The sequence below is a fragment of the Podarcis liolepis genome, assembly GCF_965112155.1.
Source record: "Podarcis liolepis genome assembly, chromosome: 3".
Taxonomy (NCBI): Eukaryota; Metazoa; Chordata; class Lepidosauria; order Squamata; family Lacertidae; genus Podarcis; species Podarcis liolepis.
Window position 1 is genome coordinate 5,542,750 of NC_139557.1, and position 18,603 is coordinate 5,561,352.

Sequence of the window (18,603 nt, forward strand, 5' to 3'; positions counted from 1 at the left end):
CTCCCACCTTGTTTGTTAGGACTCGTCTCCAAGGATGCCAAGCGACCTTCCTCAGGTGTTGTCTCTGACAGGTCCAGTGAGTCCAGCAAAACATCTATGTCTTGGCCATGGTAGGAAAAACAAAAATGGCAGCCGAGAGGTCATTAACAAGTTATTAATTACATGAGCAGCTGTGTAAGTTACTATTCTTACAGTTGGAAAAGCTTGAAACAGACTCGTTGTTGTTGTTGTTGTTTAGTCGTTTAGTCATGTCCAACTCTTCATGACCCGATGGACCAGAGCACACCAAGCACTCCTGTCTTCCACTGCCTCCCACAGTTTGGTCAAACTCATGCTGGTAGCTTCGAGAGCACTGTCCAACCATCTCGTCCTCTGTCGTCCCCTTCTCCTTGTGCCCTCCATCTTTCCCAATATCAGGGACTTTTCCAGGGAGTCTTCTCTTCTCATGAGGTGGCCAAAGTATTGGAGCCTCAGCTTCAGGATCTGTCCTTCCAGTGAGCACTCAGGGCTGATTTCCTTCAGAATGGAGAGGTTTGATCTTCTTGCAGTCCATGGGACTCTCAAGAGTCTCCTCCAGCACCAGAATTCAAAAGCATCCATTCTTCGGCGATCAGCCTTCTTTAAGGCCCAGCTCTCACTTCCATACATCACTACTGGGAAAACCATAGCTTTAACTATACAGACCTTTGTTCGCAAGGTGATGTCTCTGCTTTTTTCCATCACCACAAAAAGCAGAGACTAGTTGTATAGGCTTCCTAAGGCAAGGTAGCATTATGAGGCAGTTTTCTGCCAGCTGTAGGTTGATGTACAATATCAACTTAGGGCAAATTATTATGAGTTGACTGACACATTGGTTGACCACCATGCACAATAAAAAAAATGAGAATTTGTAACCACATTGATTATTCTGAATATCAGCCTGCCAAGCAGCCTTTACAGAGCCTGAATGGAGAACCTATGGCCTTTCAGATGCCATTGGACTACATAATCTCTAGCCACTGGTCATGCTTGCTGAGTTGGAGTCCAGTGGCAGCTGAAGAACCACAGGTTACATATCGCTGTTTTACAGAGACACACTAAACATAATGAACCTACTAGGCACATCCAAATGTACAGATGTACAGAAGCGTTTCTCAGCAGAACTGCCTCAAAACTTGAATGGATTTTCTTCGGATGGGTATGTGCTCTGAAATAGATGGATATATAAAAGCTAACCTGCACTTAGCATCTGTGATGAGCTGCTAATTCGAGCAATAGGGAATCTAGAGTCTTCTCCAAGCATATGCAAACATTACAATCTTCTCACTGCAAAACCTGCATTGCAAACACAAGCCAAGGAACGACCAGCTGTGACAATCAGCCCATTTCATTTTCAAATTACATCCTTTGGTCCATTAATTAATCCTGAACTCTGGGAGCTAAGGATATACAGGTAAAACTCAGAAATTTAGAATATCGTGGAAAAGTTCATTTATTTCAGTAATTCAACTTAAAAGGTGAAACTAATATATGAGATAGACTCATGTCATGCAAAGCGAGATATGTCAAGCCTTTATTTGTTATAATTGTGATGATCATGGCGTACAGTTGATGAAAACCCAAAATTAACAATCTTAGATAATTAGAATATTAAATGAAATCAGCAAAACAAGGATTGCAAATAGAGCAATATTGGACCTCTGAGAAGTAGAAGCATGCATATGTACTCAGTACTTGGTTTGGGCCCCTTTTGCATCAATTACTGTTTCAATGCGGTGTGGCATGGATGCTATCAGCCTATGGCACTGCTGAGGTGTTATGGAAGATCAGGATGCTTCAATAGCAGCCTTCAGCTCTTCTGCATTGCTCGGTCTCATGTCTGTCATCTTTCTCTTGGCAATGCCCCATAGATTCTCTATGGGGTTCAGGTCAGGCGAGTTTGCTGGCCAATCAAGCACAGTAATCCCATGGGCATTGAACCAGGTTTGGGTACTTTTGGCAGTGTGGGCGGGTGCCGAAGTCCTGCTCGAAAATGAAGTCAACATCCCCATAAAGATCGTCTGCGGAAGGAAGCATGAAGTGCTTCAAAATCTCCTGGTAGACGGCAGCATTGACCCTGGACTTAATGAAGCACAGTGGACCAACACCAGCTGATGACATGGCTCCCCAAATCTTTTCTGATGAGAGCAGCTTTTGCATCTCATTTAGAAACCAAGGACCCAGAGTCTGGAGGAAGAATGGGGAGGCACACAATGCCAGATGCTTGAAGTCCAGTGTGAAGTTTCCACAATCTGTGTTGATTTGTCGTCAGCTGACACTACAGTAAAATGGAACTCGCATGCCTACAATGAGATGTGCAACTGCTGCAGGGATTTTTTTTTTAAAAAAGAAGGTAACAAGTTTGCCGCTGCAGTTCAAAGCATTGGACAATATATTTGTCAATGTAACATCCATGCTGTACGCACTGGGGTTACTTCTAAAGGATAGATTGGTTGTTCACACTGGGAAAATGAAATTGGGGAACATATCCTGCCAGTTCAGGGTGGAGGAATGAAAACACCAGTGGCACAAGGGATCAGCACATCTGGCTGTTAACTAGAAGACTGGTGGTTCGAGTCCACCCAGGGCAGGATTTTACATTCTCTCTCACACACAAAGAGGGATGGAAAATCAATTATTTTAAACCAATCTAAAGTTTCACCCCAATTTTTCTGTGTAAGTGCTGCAGGGATGTGGATGCAGCTGCGTCAAAGAGTGTCCACACATCAGATAGTTGATGCTAAGGAGGTTTTTAAAAATAATAATAATAATAATAATAATTTGGTGCTAGGTTGAAAGTTGTGGACATGTGTCCTATAAGGAAGAAAATTTGGAGCGGTACTCAGTACAGAATGTTTGAAGAAAGCTAAGCTTCTGCGTCTCTGCATTCTCGTTTTTAAGAACAAAGTACACTCACATTTCTCACGCAGTTTTACAAGAGGATTATAAATCCAGGTCCATGTCTGAACCTAAGCTGCTTCGGAGACCTTTGTCCCCAAAGGGGAAGCCTGAACGGGCTGGACCAAGCAGAAAATGCCGTAAAGGTAATGTGGCACAATGGATAACCTAGGATTGGGCATACCATTGATTAACCATGGTCTATTCAGTGGTTTATGGGACGTGGGTGGCGCTGTGGGTTAAACCACAGAGCCTACGACTTGCCGATCAGAAGGTCGGCGGTTCAAATCCCCGCGATGGGGTGAGCTCCCATTGCTCAGTCCCTGCTCCTGCCAACCTAGCAGTTTGAAAGCACGTCAAAGTGCAAGTAGATAAATAGGCACCGCTCCGGCGGAAAGGTAAACGGTGTTTCTGTGCGCTGCTCTGGTTCGCTAGAAGCGGCTTAGTCATGCTAGCCACATGACCCGGAAGCTGTACGCCGGCTCCCTCGGCCAATAAAGCAAGATGAGCTCCGCAACCCCAGAGTCGGCCACGACTGGACCCTTTACCTTTATTCAATGGTTTACAACTTGAAACTTGGGCAGCGCTCTTCTCGGCATTTATGCCAAGAATTAGTCCACTGTGATCGGTGGGGGGCTCATTCCTTAGTATGGAGGGAGGGGTGTCTGAAAAGAGAGTTCTCCCACCACTATAGTGCCTTCTCTCCAAAAACACTCAAGGAAGGCACAAAGCACAAACTGCTCAACTGTCCCGATTTAAGCGGGACATCCCAGAATTACAGAAGCCCTCCCTGGAATGGCTGGAATGTCCCATTTTTGGGTTCAGCACTCTGGTGCAAATTAGTGGGCTCGTGCCAGAGCACTGAACCCAAAAGCGCTCATTTTCTGGTCTTGCACCACAGCACTGGACAAAAATGAAAATGTTTGTTTTGTGGTCTCATGCTCTGGTCCAAGCCAGCCAGCTCTTGTGACAGCTTGGGACCGAAAAAATTAAGTGTCCCAATTTGGATCAGCCGGATGTTGGAGGGTATAAAAGCAGGACTGAAGAGAGCGGCTTGACCCCCGACAGAGGCCTAGACGGTTGCATTTGGGCTCTGATCCTGATATTCCTTATCTATGCTTTAACTCAGCACTCTTAACGAACTGCAATTTCCCAGAGGGTGCCATTTTCTGGTTTGCCTCAGGCAGCAAAATGTCTTGGGCCAGCCCTGCTTTTTACTTCTTCAAAAGGCATTGCAAATTACTGTCTTTTTTTAAAAAAAGGAAGCAAAATTCCCTCTCCACAACCAAGGCTGAGTTAATTCTATTTAGGAAACATTAGTTTGCACTTTAAATAGCCTGACTTTTCTTTTTGTGTACAACTGTCCTATTTCATTACAGGTGCTCATGAAGAAGATACAAAATTCAAAGGAAAACATGGCACTGATTATGGCCAGCTTCATTTGCCTGAGAAGAGCCAAGTAATTTGTTTGAGTTTTCCGGACTTTGGTTCTGAAATCCAAGTTCCAGCGAATATTGAAAGAACCTTTATTATTCCTTCACACCCTAGTGGTCCTCCTAGCTTCCCATTGCAAAAACGTCGTGTACCCTTAAGGATGCAAATGCCATTTCTAGGAGATTACCGGCTGCTTTTACGAAGAGATTTTATATTGAAAGGTCTGGCTATAGTCGCCACTCTTCATGTCAAATGCTTGGACGTTGAAACTACAAGGCCAATTATTTCTCGACTTAACTATGAAGCACTCACGAGTGAGCTGATTGCTAGGGAAAGGAGAGGCCCAAGAGAACTCCATTCTATACTGCTCACAAATGCAGATCTGCCTTTTCCTGAACCACCAAGAAAATCTGAGAGACAAATGGAATTAGGTACAGTGCTGCATGCTACAGTTTTATGAATTCTGGCTTGTTTTACACACTCACATTTCTGCATATTCTTTCTCTGCTGTTTTCAGTTAATGCCATCCCCAAAGGTCTGTTTCTGTTCTCCAATGCATAGCTGAAAATTTGAGTGGCAACACTGAATTTTACTCTAAGAGAATGTCAGAATTGATTTTATTTTTTTTAAAGTGAAAAGGAAAACTCTGCACATTTTCACAAGTATGCTGGATTTGATCAGGACTTTCAGGGTCTTCAAATCTCCCACTTAGTCTTCCTATATACCGTATTTTTTGCACCATAACACTCATTTTTTTCCTCCTAGAAAGTAAGGGGAAATGTCTGTGCGTGTTATGGAGGGAATGCCTACGGGTGGCATGCCTACGGATTTTCTTCCTCTAAAAACTATGTGCGTGTTATGGCCGGGTGCGTGTTATAGAGCGAAAAATACGGTATATATTTTCCTGTTTAAATCTTCCCCACACACAATTCAGACTGCGTTTTAGCACAAAACTCTGCTGTTTTTCAGCATGGTAATGAACGATACAAGCTTGCTGTAGTAATGAAAACTCTAATCAATTACCGGTAGGTGTGTAAGAGATCTCCTACTTGGATATTTCTTACAGTGCAGCCCTAAGGAGTCTGGAAAGTAAATCCCTAAGGAGTCTGGAAAGTAAATTAGGTTCAAAATGGGACTTTCGGGAATGGTAAAAGCGAACATTTTTAAGTAATCATAGGTTGTATGAGGTCTGTTTAATTGTAAATCAACATTTTTAGCGACTATAGCATGCGCTTTCGTAAAAGAATGGTGTAACGTGCCAGGGGGAAAACTTGATTTTAGGATCAGTGATGTAAATCAGTTGTGAAAAGGAAGCAGAGATAGTTTCACACCTCTGTAAATCCGTGGAAGAAACTCCACCAGCAATAAACCAGGCCAAGTCGGAGGTCATGCCTCTCCTCAAAATGTGCAGAGATAAAGCAGAAATGCTGAGCCGAAGGCATGCCAGGTCTTTTAGCGGCACAGTGGGACTTCCCCGCCTTCTCCTATCCCCTTGGGACCCATAAATCTGCTTGATGGGGAATCAGAAAGAGGAAAACTGAGAGAAGCCAGGAGCAAAGAGGAGAAGATGAATTGTCAGAACGCTTTCCGTCCTGCTTGGAAAATGAGCTGTTGAAGGGGGTAGAGATAAGAGGGTGCTTCCCTTTTAAGGCACCATCAAAACCAAGAGTGGGGACCCCTCACACTTATAGCAAATAGGAAAGGAACAAAAAAATTAGAGACATTGGAATCAGAGTCTGCAAGGGTGGGGAGACATAGTAGCAAGTCTGTATCAAGAGTTTGGTGGAACAGAAGGGTGTAAGGAAAGTAGGGGTGGGATTCAGGATGAAGGGAGGGGGGTTATTGTTTTGCTGGTTTGATTTACTTATTTACTTCTTTTTATCCTGTATTTTAGGGACGCGGGTGGCGCTGTGGGTAAAACCTCAGTGCCTAGGACTTGCTGATCGTAAGGTCGGCGGTTCGAATCCCCGCGACGGGGTGAGCTCCTGTCGTTCGGTCCCAGCTCCTGCCAACCTAGCAGTTCGAAAGCACCCCTAAGTGCAAGTAGATAAATAGGGACCGCTTTATAGCGGGAAGGTAAACGGCGTTTCTGTGTGCGGCGCTGGTGCTGGCTCGCCAGATGCAGCTTCGTCACGCTGGCCACGTGACCGGGAGGTGTCTTCGGACAGCGCCGGCTCCCGGCCTCTTGAGCAAGATGAGCGTGCAACCCTAGAGTCGGTCACGACTGGCCCTGACGGGCAGGGGTACCTTTACCTTTACCCTGTATTTTATTCTGTGAACCGCCCTGAGCTCTTATGATGATAGGCAGTACATAAATCTAATTAATAATAATATCAATAATAACAGATAAGCTCTGATGAGAAGGGTTTCTGAGCTCTTGTAGTAGCAACTGTTCCACTGAAGTAAAAGTATTAGTGCTCTGAGGATTCTCTGCGAACAGTCAATATAATATTAGGCTGGATCTACACAGATATAAAAAATGCTTTGAAAATGCTTTAAAAAAAATATGCATGCTCACCAGTGCCATCTAGTGTCACATTTGTATAATGCACTTAAAATGCACTTAAAATGTTATAGCTGAGTCCTCAATCTTCTTTCCTGATGATTTAAATTAACCTGCAATGTAGCAGAATATAGAAGGGTACATACATTCAGTTTGGTCCACAAAGAGCAGGATTTCAGACCTTCCAAGTGTCCCTATTTTCCAAGGACAGTCCCGGATTTACAGAAGATGTCCCAGTTTCTGATCCTGGAATGTCCTGCTTTTCCATAAGATGTCTGTAATAGGAATTCTAAGGTCTTATATATATATATAAAATAAATGTGCATAAATGTACAAGGCAAACACATACATAAGTACATAAACCACATGTCTGAAATAGTACAGGAGAACAATCCTGAAGCCGTTTTGACTCTCCCAAATTGACCTCAAATATTTCTCTGCAAGGAGGAAGGAAATGGGCATAGCTTTCAAATTGTCTTTGGACTATAGGGGCTCACACCTCCCTGTAAATATAGTCTGTTAAGCTGAGCACACTATCAATATGCGTAAGAGATTCAGGAACTAAGCATTTACCATCTCAAAGGAATGGCCAGGCTACCCAGAAAAGGCAATCAGATAATGAGGCATTATCAGGTATCCTGGCAGACAGGAGAGAAGCAACACACTCAAATTTCTGTTGGGGACCACCTCTTTCTGTGATGTGTGTATGATGTTTTGGGGGGTGGTCTTGAGCTACAGGGTAGGCAGTTTCAAAAGTCTATATAAGAGCTTGCACACCAATGTTTTGGGTTCCTTTCCTCCCTCCCTGCGTAGGGTGAGCAGGGGACCCTGTTGCAATAGTCTGATAAAGATTATGCTTACTAGCTGCTTTGCTTCTCAATATTCTCTGGCTGGTCTCTATTATTGTCTCCTACCAATAGAAACCCATGCGGGTGGCGCTGTGGGTTAAACCACAGAGCCTAGGACTTGCCGATCAGGAGGTCAGTGGTTTGAATCCCTGTGACGGGGTGAGCTCCCATTGCTCAGTCCCTGCTCCTGCCAACCAAGCAGTTCGAAAGCACGTCAAAGTGCAAGTAGATAAATAGGTACTGCTCCGGCGGGAAGGTAAACGGCGTTTCCGTGCGCTGCTCTGGTTCGCCAGAAGCGGCTTAGTCATGCTGGCCACATGATCCGGAAGCTGTATGCCGGCTCCCTCGGCCAATAAAGCGAGATGAGCGCCGCAACCCCAGAGTCGGCCACGACTGGACCTAATGGTCAGTGGTCCCTTTACCTTTACCAATAGAAAACCCACATAAGGGCACTATATAGGCTCTTGGATAAAGAGGGATAAAGGAGCAGTTTTTTCTTATAACAATGTCCCTATTTTCAATGGTGAACTGTTGAAGTGTATGGAGATATGTGACCCCCCCCCCCGAAACAGGGAGATATTAAGGGTTTTTAATGTCTGAAGTTTTATTGTGTTTTTAATATTCTATTGGAAGCCACCCAGAGTGGCTGGGGAAACCCAGCCAGATGGGCGGGGTATAAATAAATTATAATTATAATTATAATCATAATTATAATTATAATTAACTATACAACCTTTAGAAGACATCTGAAGGCAGCCCTATATAGGGATGTTTTTTAATGTTTAATGGGTGGCATAATACTAATAATAATAATAATAATAATAATAATAATAATAATAATAATGGAATAGGATGTCCCTATTTTGATTGGAGGAATGTTGGATGATATGGGATTCAGCTTAGGAACTCCCATTAGCAGAAACCTTGGACAAGGGCTTCCATTTGTGCTATAATGGAGTTTGCCCCCCCCACCCAAGCTTCCTAAAGATAGACCCCAGAACAGCATGTGGTAGGGGGGATAATTCCATGTGGGAACCAGACAGAAAATTTGTAATAATGCAACACATCCCAAGAGACATTGTTGTTTTGCAAGGGAAGATCTGAAGATATTTATCTCCATATAAACAGAATCCATTCTAACTTGACTTACGATGTTTTTCAGAAAGGTTACTGGAGGAGAGACTGGCGGAGAGACTGGGAGAAAGACTGGGGGAAAGACTGGAAGAAAGACTATCTCTCCCTGCAGAGGAAAAAGAATTGATTATTGAGGAGGTAAAACAGAAAAAAAAGAAAAGAGTGACTTATGCAGGTAGAAACCATTTTTATATACTCTCGTGTATGTGTGTGTGTCCTTTAGAAAGAACCGTTACTGTTATTCATCTAAAAGCCTTAATGCAGCACACACACAAATATAAAATAAGGTAATAAACAAGCTTTATTGGAAACAGTTGATGATAGAAGTGATTAGTGCATAGCTGTCAACTTTCAGATTTGAAAATAAGGGATCAGCAGCCTCGAAAATAAGGGATCAGCAGCCTCACCTGTCCTGGGGACAGTCTATGGCAGGGGTCTGCAACCCACGGCTCCAGAGCCGCATGTGGCTCTTTTACACCTTTGCCGCGGCTCCGGGACGGATACTAGTGAGGGGAGGAGGCGCATTGTGCGCCCCGACACTCCCCACTGTGGCGGGTGCTGTACTGGCTGTGACGTCGCATGGGGGCGGTGCGTGCGTTAGTCACGCAACGTCTTGACGTCACCTTCCCACCCGCTGTCAGATCGGAGGGCAGCGGCGTGCATGCTTTAAATGTTGCAATGGTTTTGCAGCTCCCAGGTGTTTTTATCTTCGGAAACGGGTCCAAGTGGCTCTTTTTGTCTTAAAGGTTGCAGACCCCTGGTCTACGGGATATCTAACAATCCGGGATAGCAGCGGGAAGCAGCGGGAAACGGCACTGGAATAAGGGAATTTCCAGGGGGGAAAGGGAAGGTTGACAGCTATGGATCAGTGAGCTGTCTTAATCAAATATTAAACATCATGACAATTCACTATTTCAGAATCTACAAGCATTTTACTAAAGGTTGCAGCTGCTGCAAAAAAAAGACAGAGTTATATGCCATCTAGCATATAAGCTGCTTTCAAATATATGCTGTGTGTCCTTGCATTCTTATGTAATGTGTGATGCAAATCTTTAATTTGGGGGTGAATATTCTGGGCAATCCAATTAGTAGGGAAGTAAACGTTCCATCACAAGCCCTCTGTAAAAACACAATACTTTTTTCTCCTAAGCCCGGGCATCCACAATCATACTCGTTGGCTTACGTTCTGCATATTTGTTTCATTAAATGTAGCATACACAACTGTATTAATGAAATAAATCATGGGATTTATGTTGCTAAAGCAGTAAAATAATGAGGTTTGGTAAGTGTTATGTACTGAAGTTCTCACCCTGGGCCAGCAGGGGGATACTGTAGCTAGCTATGCAAATGAAGGATTGAAAAGTGACGTTCAGTGATTGGATAGTTTGTATGCAAATGAAGGATCAAAAAGTGACGTTCAGTGATTGGATAGTTTTAGAAAATTGCAACAGTTACGCTGTTCTGGAGCTCTATATAAGCAGGCTGACTGAGCTCAGTTCAGTTCTGTTCTGGCCTTTTGGAATAAACAAGAGCTGTTTGAAGAATCACTGTGTCGTCTGATATGTTCACCCACAACTTAACAGTAAAAAAGTAAGTTTTCCATATATTTCAGGTTCTTTCCAAATTTCCACATGTTTTTCCCCTGAGGGGAAACCCAGGATGAGAACAATGGCTTCAAAATGCCCAGAATTTGTGCATATCTAATTCAGTCTCTCACATGATTAGGAAATCACACCTTGGCCACTTTCCCCTTGCCTGGTGCTGCTGTGCCCCACTTGTTGGAGTGGAAGATCTGCTATAAATCCTGCAGGGAGTTTCATATGAAGAGCAGGCTCCCTGCTTCAGATCCTTCACCCCAGTAGACTGACAGTGGCAGAACCAAGCATTGAGGACATGATGGAGTAGGTGCACAAGTCTAATCGTGATGAGACTGAACCCCAAAACATGCCTTACTGTTGAGTCAATGCTGTAAAAAGGTAAAGGTAAAGGACCCCTGACAGTTAAGTCCAGTCGCAGACGACTCTGGGGTTGCAGTGCTCATCTCACTTTACAGGCCAAGGGAGCTGGCGTTTGTCCGCGGGCAGTTTTTCCGGGTCATGAGGCCAGCATTACTAAGCCGCTTCTGGTGCAACGGCGCACCGAAACCAGAGCAGCACACAGAAATGCCGTTTACCTTCCCGCCGGAGCGGTACCTATTTATCTACTTGCACTTTGACGTGCTTTCAAACTGCTAGGTTGGCAGGAGCAGGGACCGAGCAACGGCAGCTCACCCCATCGCGGGGATTTGAACCGCCGACCTTCTGATCGGCAAGCCCAAGAGGCTCAGTGGTTTAGACCACAGCGCCACCCGCATCCCTAGTCAATGCGGTACATCTACACCTCATGAATGGGGTGTTAGCACACACATTGCTTTGCAGCTGATTAGTACCAAATGCCACACTTCTGATAGCATAAACAGAAGCTGGTCAGCCCAGTCAGCTAGTCACAACTTTGGCCGACCCACGTATTGCTAAACTGTGTGCTGGATTACTAAGAGATCAGTCTGTTATCAGGGGTGGGTTAAGGAAAAAACAGCTTGAAGTGAAGAAGTGGCAAAGACCATTATGAGAGGAGAAGAGTTGGGTTCAGCTAAGTCCTATTCAGAGTAGACCTGTTGAAATGAATGGACGGAGGTTAGACATGTCCATTAACTTCAATGAATCTGCTCTCAGCAGGCTAGTGTTGAGTATCACCCAAAATGATTTGATCTGTGCTATATATAGGGCTGTAACATGCTATGACTGAAAGCTGGAGGAGCAAATGACAGCATTTGTTATTTCTTATGCTATCTAATGCCTGTTACATTGTTCACAATTTATATTTTAATTGTTGTCCTTGTTGGTACCTTAAAGCAGCCGCAGCCATATGTTGTTAGGGTGCAATTCTAGTCATCCTGGACAACTGGCTATGCTGCCTGATGCTGATAGAATGTGTACTCCTACCAGAACAGTTGCTTTAAAGAGATGCTACTGTCCTTCTCGTGGGACGCAGGTGGCGCTGTGGGTTAAACCACAGAGCCTAGGACTTGCCGATCAGAAGGTCGGCAGTTCGAATCCCCGCCACAGGGTGAGCTCCCGTTGCTCGGTCCCTGCCCCTGCCAACCTAGCAGTTCGAAAGCACATCAAAGTGCAAGTAGATAAATAGGTGCCGCTCTGGCGGGAAGGTAAATGGCGTTTCCCTGCGCTGCTCTGGTTCGCCAGAAGCGGTTTAGTCATGCTGGCCATATGACTGTACGCTGGCTCCCTCAGCCAATAAAGCGAGATGAGTGCCGCAACTCCAGAGTTGGTCACTACTGGAGCTAGTGGTCAGGGGTCCCTTTACCTTTTTACTGTCCTTCTCACTTAACAACCTGCACAATGTTTATTGCATTACCTTTTTTAGTTGAATTTGTATACCAAATTACAATCTTGATTTGCTGAATATCAGATATTTAAATACTCCAAGCATAATGAAGATTGAGAAGCTAGAGCAGGGATCACAAACCTAAGGCCCATGGGCCGGAAGCAGCCCGTGGAGGTCATTTGACTGGCCGATGAGCTGCCCCCGAACTGAGCACACTGCACTAAACCGGCGCAGTGCAACGTGGCGACTCGCTTCCACGGCACTGGAAATCGCGTTTGCACAGACACCGAAAATTGCATCTGTGCAGACGCCAAAAATCGCAGGCGCATGCATGATCCGGCCCACAAAGGGATCTCCGTGGGTCCAATCCGGCCCAGGCAAGATAAACCTTGCTGACCCCTGAGCTAGAGGGTTATGGGAAGATCCTTCCCTTTCAATATGTTCAAAGAAGGTAAATGAATCTGCATCAGAATTCTGAGATTTAGCCTTTCCTTAGACCACACGTCTGTGTCTGGTCAAGAGTTTTGACAAAGTGGTGTTTCAGATATTGCTGAACCATCAAATGTATCCTATTGTGTTTTATGACTTCCTTGATATTGTATGTGAGCTGGAACTGGTCTGTGACCGAAATAATAAATGCATTCATTGCTGAACCATGACTCACACATTAAAGTGTGAGGAGACTTTCAATAGCGGGCAATAACTAATCTGGCAGCCACTAGTAACATTAAGGCTATGTTTTTGCACGTGACTGAGGGTTTGACATCGTTATCTAAAGAGACAAGAGCCAAAGAGGAGCCAGAAACATGTTTTGTCCAGTGATATTTGATATTAAACACCCAGGTTAACCATTTTGCATTCCCACCAAATATGCAGGAGCGAGATTTGTTCCAGAACTAGAACCTGAGCTAGATTATGAACCTGAGCTGGATTATGATGACTCACTTATCTCCGGTATGGGAAGCGAGCCAAAATTAAATCTAGAAGAGGAAGAGACTGAATCGATGTCAGCAGCTTACATGGCAGTACTCTCTTGCCTAATGCATAGAAGAACTGGGCTTAGTCTTAAGGTAATTTCCCTAAAAGTGTGACTGTGTTGCCTTTGACAGTCTTTTCTCTGAGGCACCTACTGAGGCCTCCAGTGGGATTTCCATTTTATCACCCTAACAGTCCAAGAGAAGTTAAGCCAAAGGTCACCTTGGGAGGTCTATGGTACACTGAGGACTTGAGTCTAAGTCTTCCCAATCAACCACAAACCACCATAGTTCTCTTATAGGCTACACAGAGCTACAGAGTGATTTGTCAGACTTCTTTACCCTGTTTGTTATAGAAAGACTGAGAGTAAAAGTGCTGTTCACACAGAACTCCCAAGTCTGTAGAGCAGGGGTGGGGACCTGGTACCATCCAGATGTTGCCGAACTCCAGATCCCATCAGTCCTTCCAAAAAGACCAGTGCTCAGGGCAGAAGGGAGCTGTAGTCCAACAACATCTGGAGGGCTAAACGGTCCCCACCCCTATCGTAGAGACTGTGTGAAGTAGTGTGTGCAAGACTATGAGTGCCTGTCTTATCTCTGAAACCACTTCAGATCAACGTTTTACGTTCAGTCACAGGGTTGGCCCTATATGAGTAGTCAGGTGTGCATGATCACATCGTCGGTTTGAACATGGTTTCCACAGATCAGGAAGGCCTAATCCCTGTTAGGTAGTACATCCACAGGCTGCATTCCAGCATATCTTTTAAAGCATAGGTGTATATTATTTTGAATCGAATATGCTGCAGATACCTCCAAAACTGTTTCACCCAATGTATGGAGCGGTTTCCAGGGATGGAAATAGACATGTATTAGCCTGTTCCCTGTTGCTGCTGTAAGAAAGCAGTTCTTTCTTACAGCAGATTATTTATAGAAAATATAAATCTCATGTGGGTTCCCTGCCCCTTTCTATGTTTTCTCCGTAGGCATTTTTTCTGTTTCAACTTCCAGACCTCTCGCCTTTGGCCGGCTTTTTACTGTACCTTAACCTGTCATTTAACTACTTGTACTTCTTTCCTACAGAGGTAAGTGTGACTGTGGGACATAACAAACAAACAAAATCCTGCCTTGTTTTAATGCAAGTAGCAGGGAAGACATGGCTCCATGCATTATGTGGTGGTTTGACGGGAGATGGCAGCTATCTGAGAGGGTTCTAATCCCACCTTGGCTCATTTTCTGACAGCAGCAGCAACAGGAGAGAAGCTATGCACCTGCAATTTTATCAACATGCCCCAGCATACTGAGCATTCACAAAGAACCATAGTTTATTTGTAACATGCAACCCAAGGTTACTTATCTTTCCTCCTAAGCTGTCCGTTCCCCAGTCACACTCCAAGTCTATCAACACCTTTGCCCTCCACTTAGAAGATCAACCACCCAGCCTTGGCTTTGTCCCCAGTTTTCTTCATTTTATTGCATTTGCCCATTCAATTTTCTTTTTGATCCCACAGGTATTTTATCTTAAACACTTGGAAGTGCTAAAGCTCCGAAACAACCCCATCAAATTCATCCCAGAAGATATCTGCCGAATGAAGAATCTTAAATTATTGGTTATGTCCTTCAATTTGCTGACTACTCTTCCAGCTGGGTACGGCAGTAGTGCTTTTAATATCACAAAAAGCACAAAAATGACCTGAAAAATACAGCGGTGTGATTCATAAACACCAGCACACTTAGGACACTCTGTGACATCACAGAAACTACTCCAGTAATTTTTAAAACTCTATGGTCCTTAACCCCTTCACATACTAACTCGCATTTGACTGCAAATCTCCCACACTAAAGTCCACTTTTTCCCATGTAACCACTTGCATCAGTCTATTTGCACCTGAAGTAGACTATCGTCCACAAAAGCTTTCACCGTAACAAAATTATTTGAGATGCCACCAGTCTCTTTGCTTTTATTTACTGCTCCCCCACTTAAAAAAAAACCTCTGCCCATTCCTAGGAACTATAATCTTTATCACATTTTTTTGTGCAAAACAATCCGTCTTTTCAATAGTAACAAATTGGAGGACAAAGAAAGTAGTCTCTTGGTTTAGTGAGGCTTTCTGTGGCAATTTTAGGCCTCCTGAATTACTCAGCACGTATTAGCAGCTGAATAGGTGAATGATGTGCTGAGTTTCATATGCCTTTGGTATGGTGTGTATTTGCTTTCTTTCTATAGGCTATTTTCATTGCCCAATCTGCAGGGCCTCGATGTTTCCTACAATGAACTTGAATCCATCCCTAATGAAATTGGAAAACTCAGGTATATATTTCAGTCTCCAACTGATTTCTACTGTTTTAGTATCAACTGTCTGGGGTTTCCTGATCAGATTTTCAAAGCACAAACTCTTGTACCAGCTCTTATTGCAGTGGGACACATTCCATTCTGGGCAAAGTTCACAACATTCCTGGGGTGAGCAGAGCCAGAATCAAAAGTGGGTAGAGCAACAAATGTGACTTTTACCTTCGTACAGTAGGCTAGTTTTACCCTCACTCACACACCCATTGTCAGGGATGTTGAACTCAGAGGAATGTTGTGAGGAACCAGCTGGGGATGCCAACTGCTTGGTGTAGTGTGGTGTAGTGGTTAAGAGCAATAGACTCGTAATCTGGGGAACCAGGTTCGCGTCTCTGCTCCTCCACATGCAGCTGCTGGGTGACCTTGGGCCAGTCACACTTCTCTGAAGTCTCTCAGCCTCACTCACTTCACAGAGTGTTTGTTGTGGGGGAAGAAGGGAAAGGAGAATGTTAGCCACTTTGAGACTACTTCGGGTAGTGATAAAGCGGGATATCAAATCCAAACTCTTCTTCATCTACTAAAGTTGATGAGACATATGTAAGTGACCTGTGGGGTGTCTTTTGGTCTGTGATCCTTTAGGAACCTGACATATCTGAACGTAGAAGGCAATCTACTGTACGTCTTGCCTTGCGGGCTGCTGAAGCTCAAGCTGAGCTGCCTTAAGGTGGAAAACAACTTCTTGCACGCCTACTTCTGGGATGAAATCTGCCGCCTTGAGCCACAACGACTCACTGACATGGCTGCCTTTTGTTTTGCCAAACACAACCTTTGGAGAGTGTATCACAAAATCCCAAGGGACATTCACGAGATATTGCTCAAGTAAGTAAGGCGGGGACCTCCATCACAACCACAGGTTTTAAGGGAAACTTTTGATGCAATAGCAGTCAGTCCCCAACCCCTGCAATAACTATGTGACCAAAAAGGTTTCCTTAGGGATTCTCACAGCCCTGTGCTAGAATAGCACCCACTGGTCCAAAAAGGTTGGCATCCCCTGTATAAAGATAAGTGGGGGTAAGGTACATGCAATGTCTTGAACAGGTGCGCCAACTCCTTGGGGATGAGGCCTCTACAGCCCCCCACAATGTCTGCTGGGATGGGGCTCAGTCCCCCAAATCTTGAGAGGGCAGAGGAGACCTGGCAGAATGTCACCCTGGGCAGTGCAGTCAGAAGACTCCACGTGGACCAGTGGGGCTTAGCGGGCAACCCTGGTCGGCCTCTCCCAAAGCCACAGTCATCATGCATGCCACGTGCAACATGTGTGACATCACGTGCATGCACATCACACGTGTGGCGTCAGCCCCCGCATTGTTGGGCGGGACTCAGTGTTTCTGAATGTTCCAAGACCACAGGCACCATCTAAATGCTACTTATTAATAAAAGTAGAATATTTCTAATGGGTTTCAAGCGCAAGCTCTGCTCTACAGGTAGACAACATGGTGCTGGCCAAATGTTTTGGACTACAACTCCTTTCATCCTTGGGAATTTGCCATGCTGGCTAGAGGTGCTGGGGTTGTAGTTCCACATTGGCCAGCCCTGCTGTCCATTCTTTTCTCAGTACGTTAAATGTAAAGAACACCTAACATTCCTCTCTCTCTCTCTCCACATTTTAGCTTTAAAGCCTGCGACTGCTGCACGGGACCCTTGTATGGAAAAGGCCTTCAGTTCCCTCGCATTTTTAGGAATGTCTATGGGCTTAGGCTTCCTTATCTTTTTAGTGCCTGCTCGCCAACCTGCTATTCGAATTATGTTGCTGAAGCTGTTGCAGCTGCTGAAGCTGCGGCAGCTACAGATGCTGCAGCTTCAGTGCAATAGATGTCAATATTTTAACTGACTGAAGCTGAACTGGCAGTCTGTCGAATAAAGTGCCAAGCACTGCACTGTACACAGGTCTGTGTCCTGGCCTGATGGTTCCTTTTTTTATTTGTTTATACACGTTTCCATTTCCATTTTATACTTCATACAGTGTTTTTGTCTCACATTTTCCCATGTAGACTTCCCAACTTATCCCTTACCGGCATTCAGGATTTGGCTGCAACTCATTTAGTTCCTCCCTACTTTACTCCTATCATTTTTTCTTCTTTTTCTTTTCTTTTGTTAACTGTTGTTCAAAAATTCATCCCTACTTGCAAAGCAGTTTTAATGTCACATCTTTTAAAATATTCACTAAGATATTCCCACTCACCCTTTATTTTCCTCTCATCCAAATTTCTTATTTTAGCTGTCATAGTGGCAAGCTCTGAAAATTCTATCAACTTGTACAGCCATTGATCATTTGTTGGGATGACCTCTTCTTTCCAATATTTTTGCGTAATCTATTCCTGCAGTTGCTGTTGCATATAAAAACAGATTGTGAGCTTCCTTTGGTAACTCCTCACCTATAATAGCCAATAAAAATGCTTCAGGTTTTTTTTTGGAAATGTAAATTTAAACATTTTCTTAAGTTCTTCATAAATAATCTCCCAGTAATTTTTTGCCCGTTTGTGATGCCACCACATGTGTATCGAGGATCCTTCCATTTCTGAACTGGCCTCATGATTCCAATGTAGCTGCTTTGAGTGCAAAAATTAATTACAGAATAGCCAGTACTTTATCTTTCTGCACTAACGTTTCCAGTAAAAGCTACTACACCATATTTTGCTTCATAATCCTGATGAATATTTACACTGGATACAGAGTGCTTTGCAGTTCACATTGACCACATAAAAACTGCAAATGCAACTGAACCGCACAGAGCAACAGTGCATGTATGATTTTAACCTTAGGAGAATCCATACTTCCATCATTAATGAAGGACACCATATCTATGCTTTTAACATCCTGATTCAAAGTACAATGGGGTAGTGAAAAAGAGCTAAGAAACTTAGATTTTGTGTCTGACATCAGCCCAGTTTAGTGGAAGGACATGTGTAAAACGGCAGTTGTTAAAAATGAATAAAGTTGAATGGTGCACAGTAAAACTGAGTGACATGTATTCAGATTCTTGTTCAATGGTGTTGCAGCTACTTTTAAGGAGACTAAACTATGGGCAGCCAGCAGCTCTCTCAAGGGACCCCGAAGGTCAGTTGCTCC

The 18,603-nt window shown here is 44.1% G+C and overlaps 1 protein-coding gene across 4 annotated transcripts; it reads left to right on the forward strand.

Annotated features, from left to right (window-relative positions):
- The first annotated feature begins 12 nt into the window (after positions 1 to 12).
- On the forward strand, positions 13 to 17,416 carry LRRC63 (leucine rich repeat containing 63). Of its 4 annotated transcripts, none has more exons than XM_083495185.1 (10): positions 13 to 110; positions 2,949 to 3,062; positions 4,296 to 4,781; positions 8,864 to 9,010; positions 13,093 to 13,286; positions 14,174 to 14,272; positions 14,699 to 14,835; positions 15,415 to 15,498; positions 16,114 to 16,353; positions 17,145 to 17,416. In XM_083495185.1, the coding sequence occupies exons 1-10, from the start codon at positions 35 to 37 to the stop codon at positions 17,344 to 17,346; spliced, it is 1,779 nt and encodes a 592-aa protein (XP_083351311.1). In that variant the 5' UTR covers positions 13 to 34; the 3' UTR covers positions 17,347 to 17,416. The 4 variants fall into 4 exon arrangements, with proteins under 4 accessions (XP_083351311.1, XP_083351314.1, XP_083351312.1 ...); XM_083495186.1 differs by having other exon boundaries at positions 36 to 174; XM_083495187.1 differs by having other exon boundaries at positions 47 to 174; positions 2,810 to 3,062.
- The last annotated feature ends 1,187 nt before the right edge of the window (positions 17,417 to 18,603 follow it).

Excerpts from the sequence above, each read along its gene's own strand:
- LRRC63 (XM_083495185.1), top strand. The coding sequence starts at position 35 with ATGCCAAGCGACCTTCCTCAGGTGTTGTCTCTGACAGGTCCAGTGAGT. Across the intron at positions 111-2,948 it reads ACATCTATGTCTTGGCCATG|TTTTACAAGAGGATTATAAA; the intron begins GTAGGAAAAACA and ends TTTCTCACGCAG. Across the intron at positions 3,063-4,295 it reads AAGCAGAAAATGCCGTAAAG|GTGCTCATGAAGAAGATACA; the intron begins GTAATGTGGCAC and ends ATTTCATTACAG.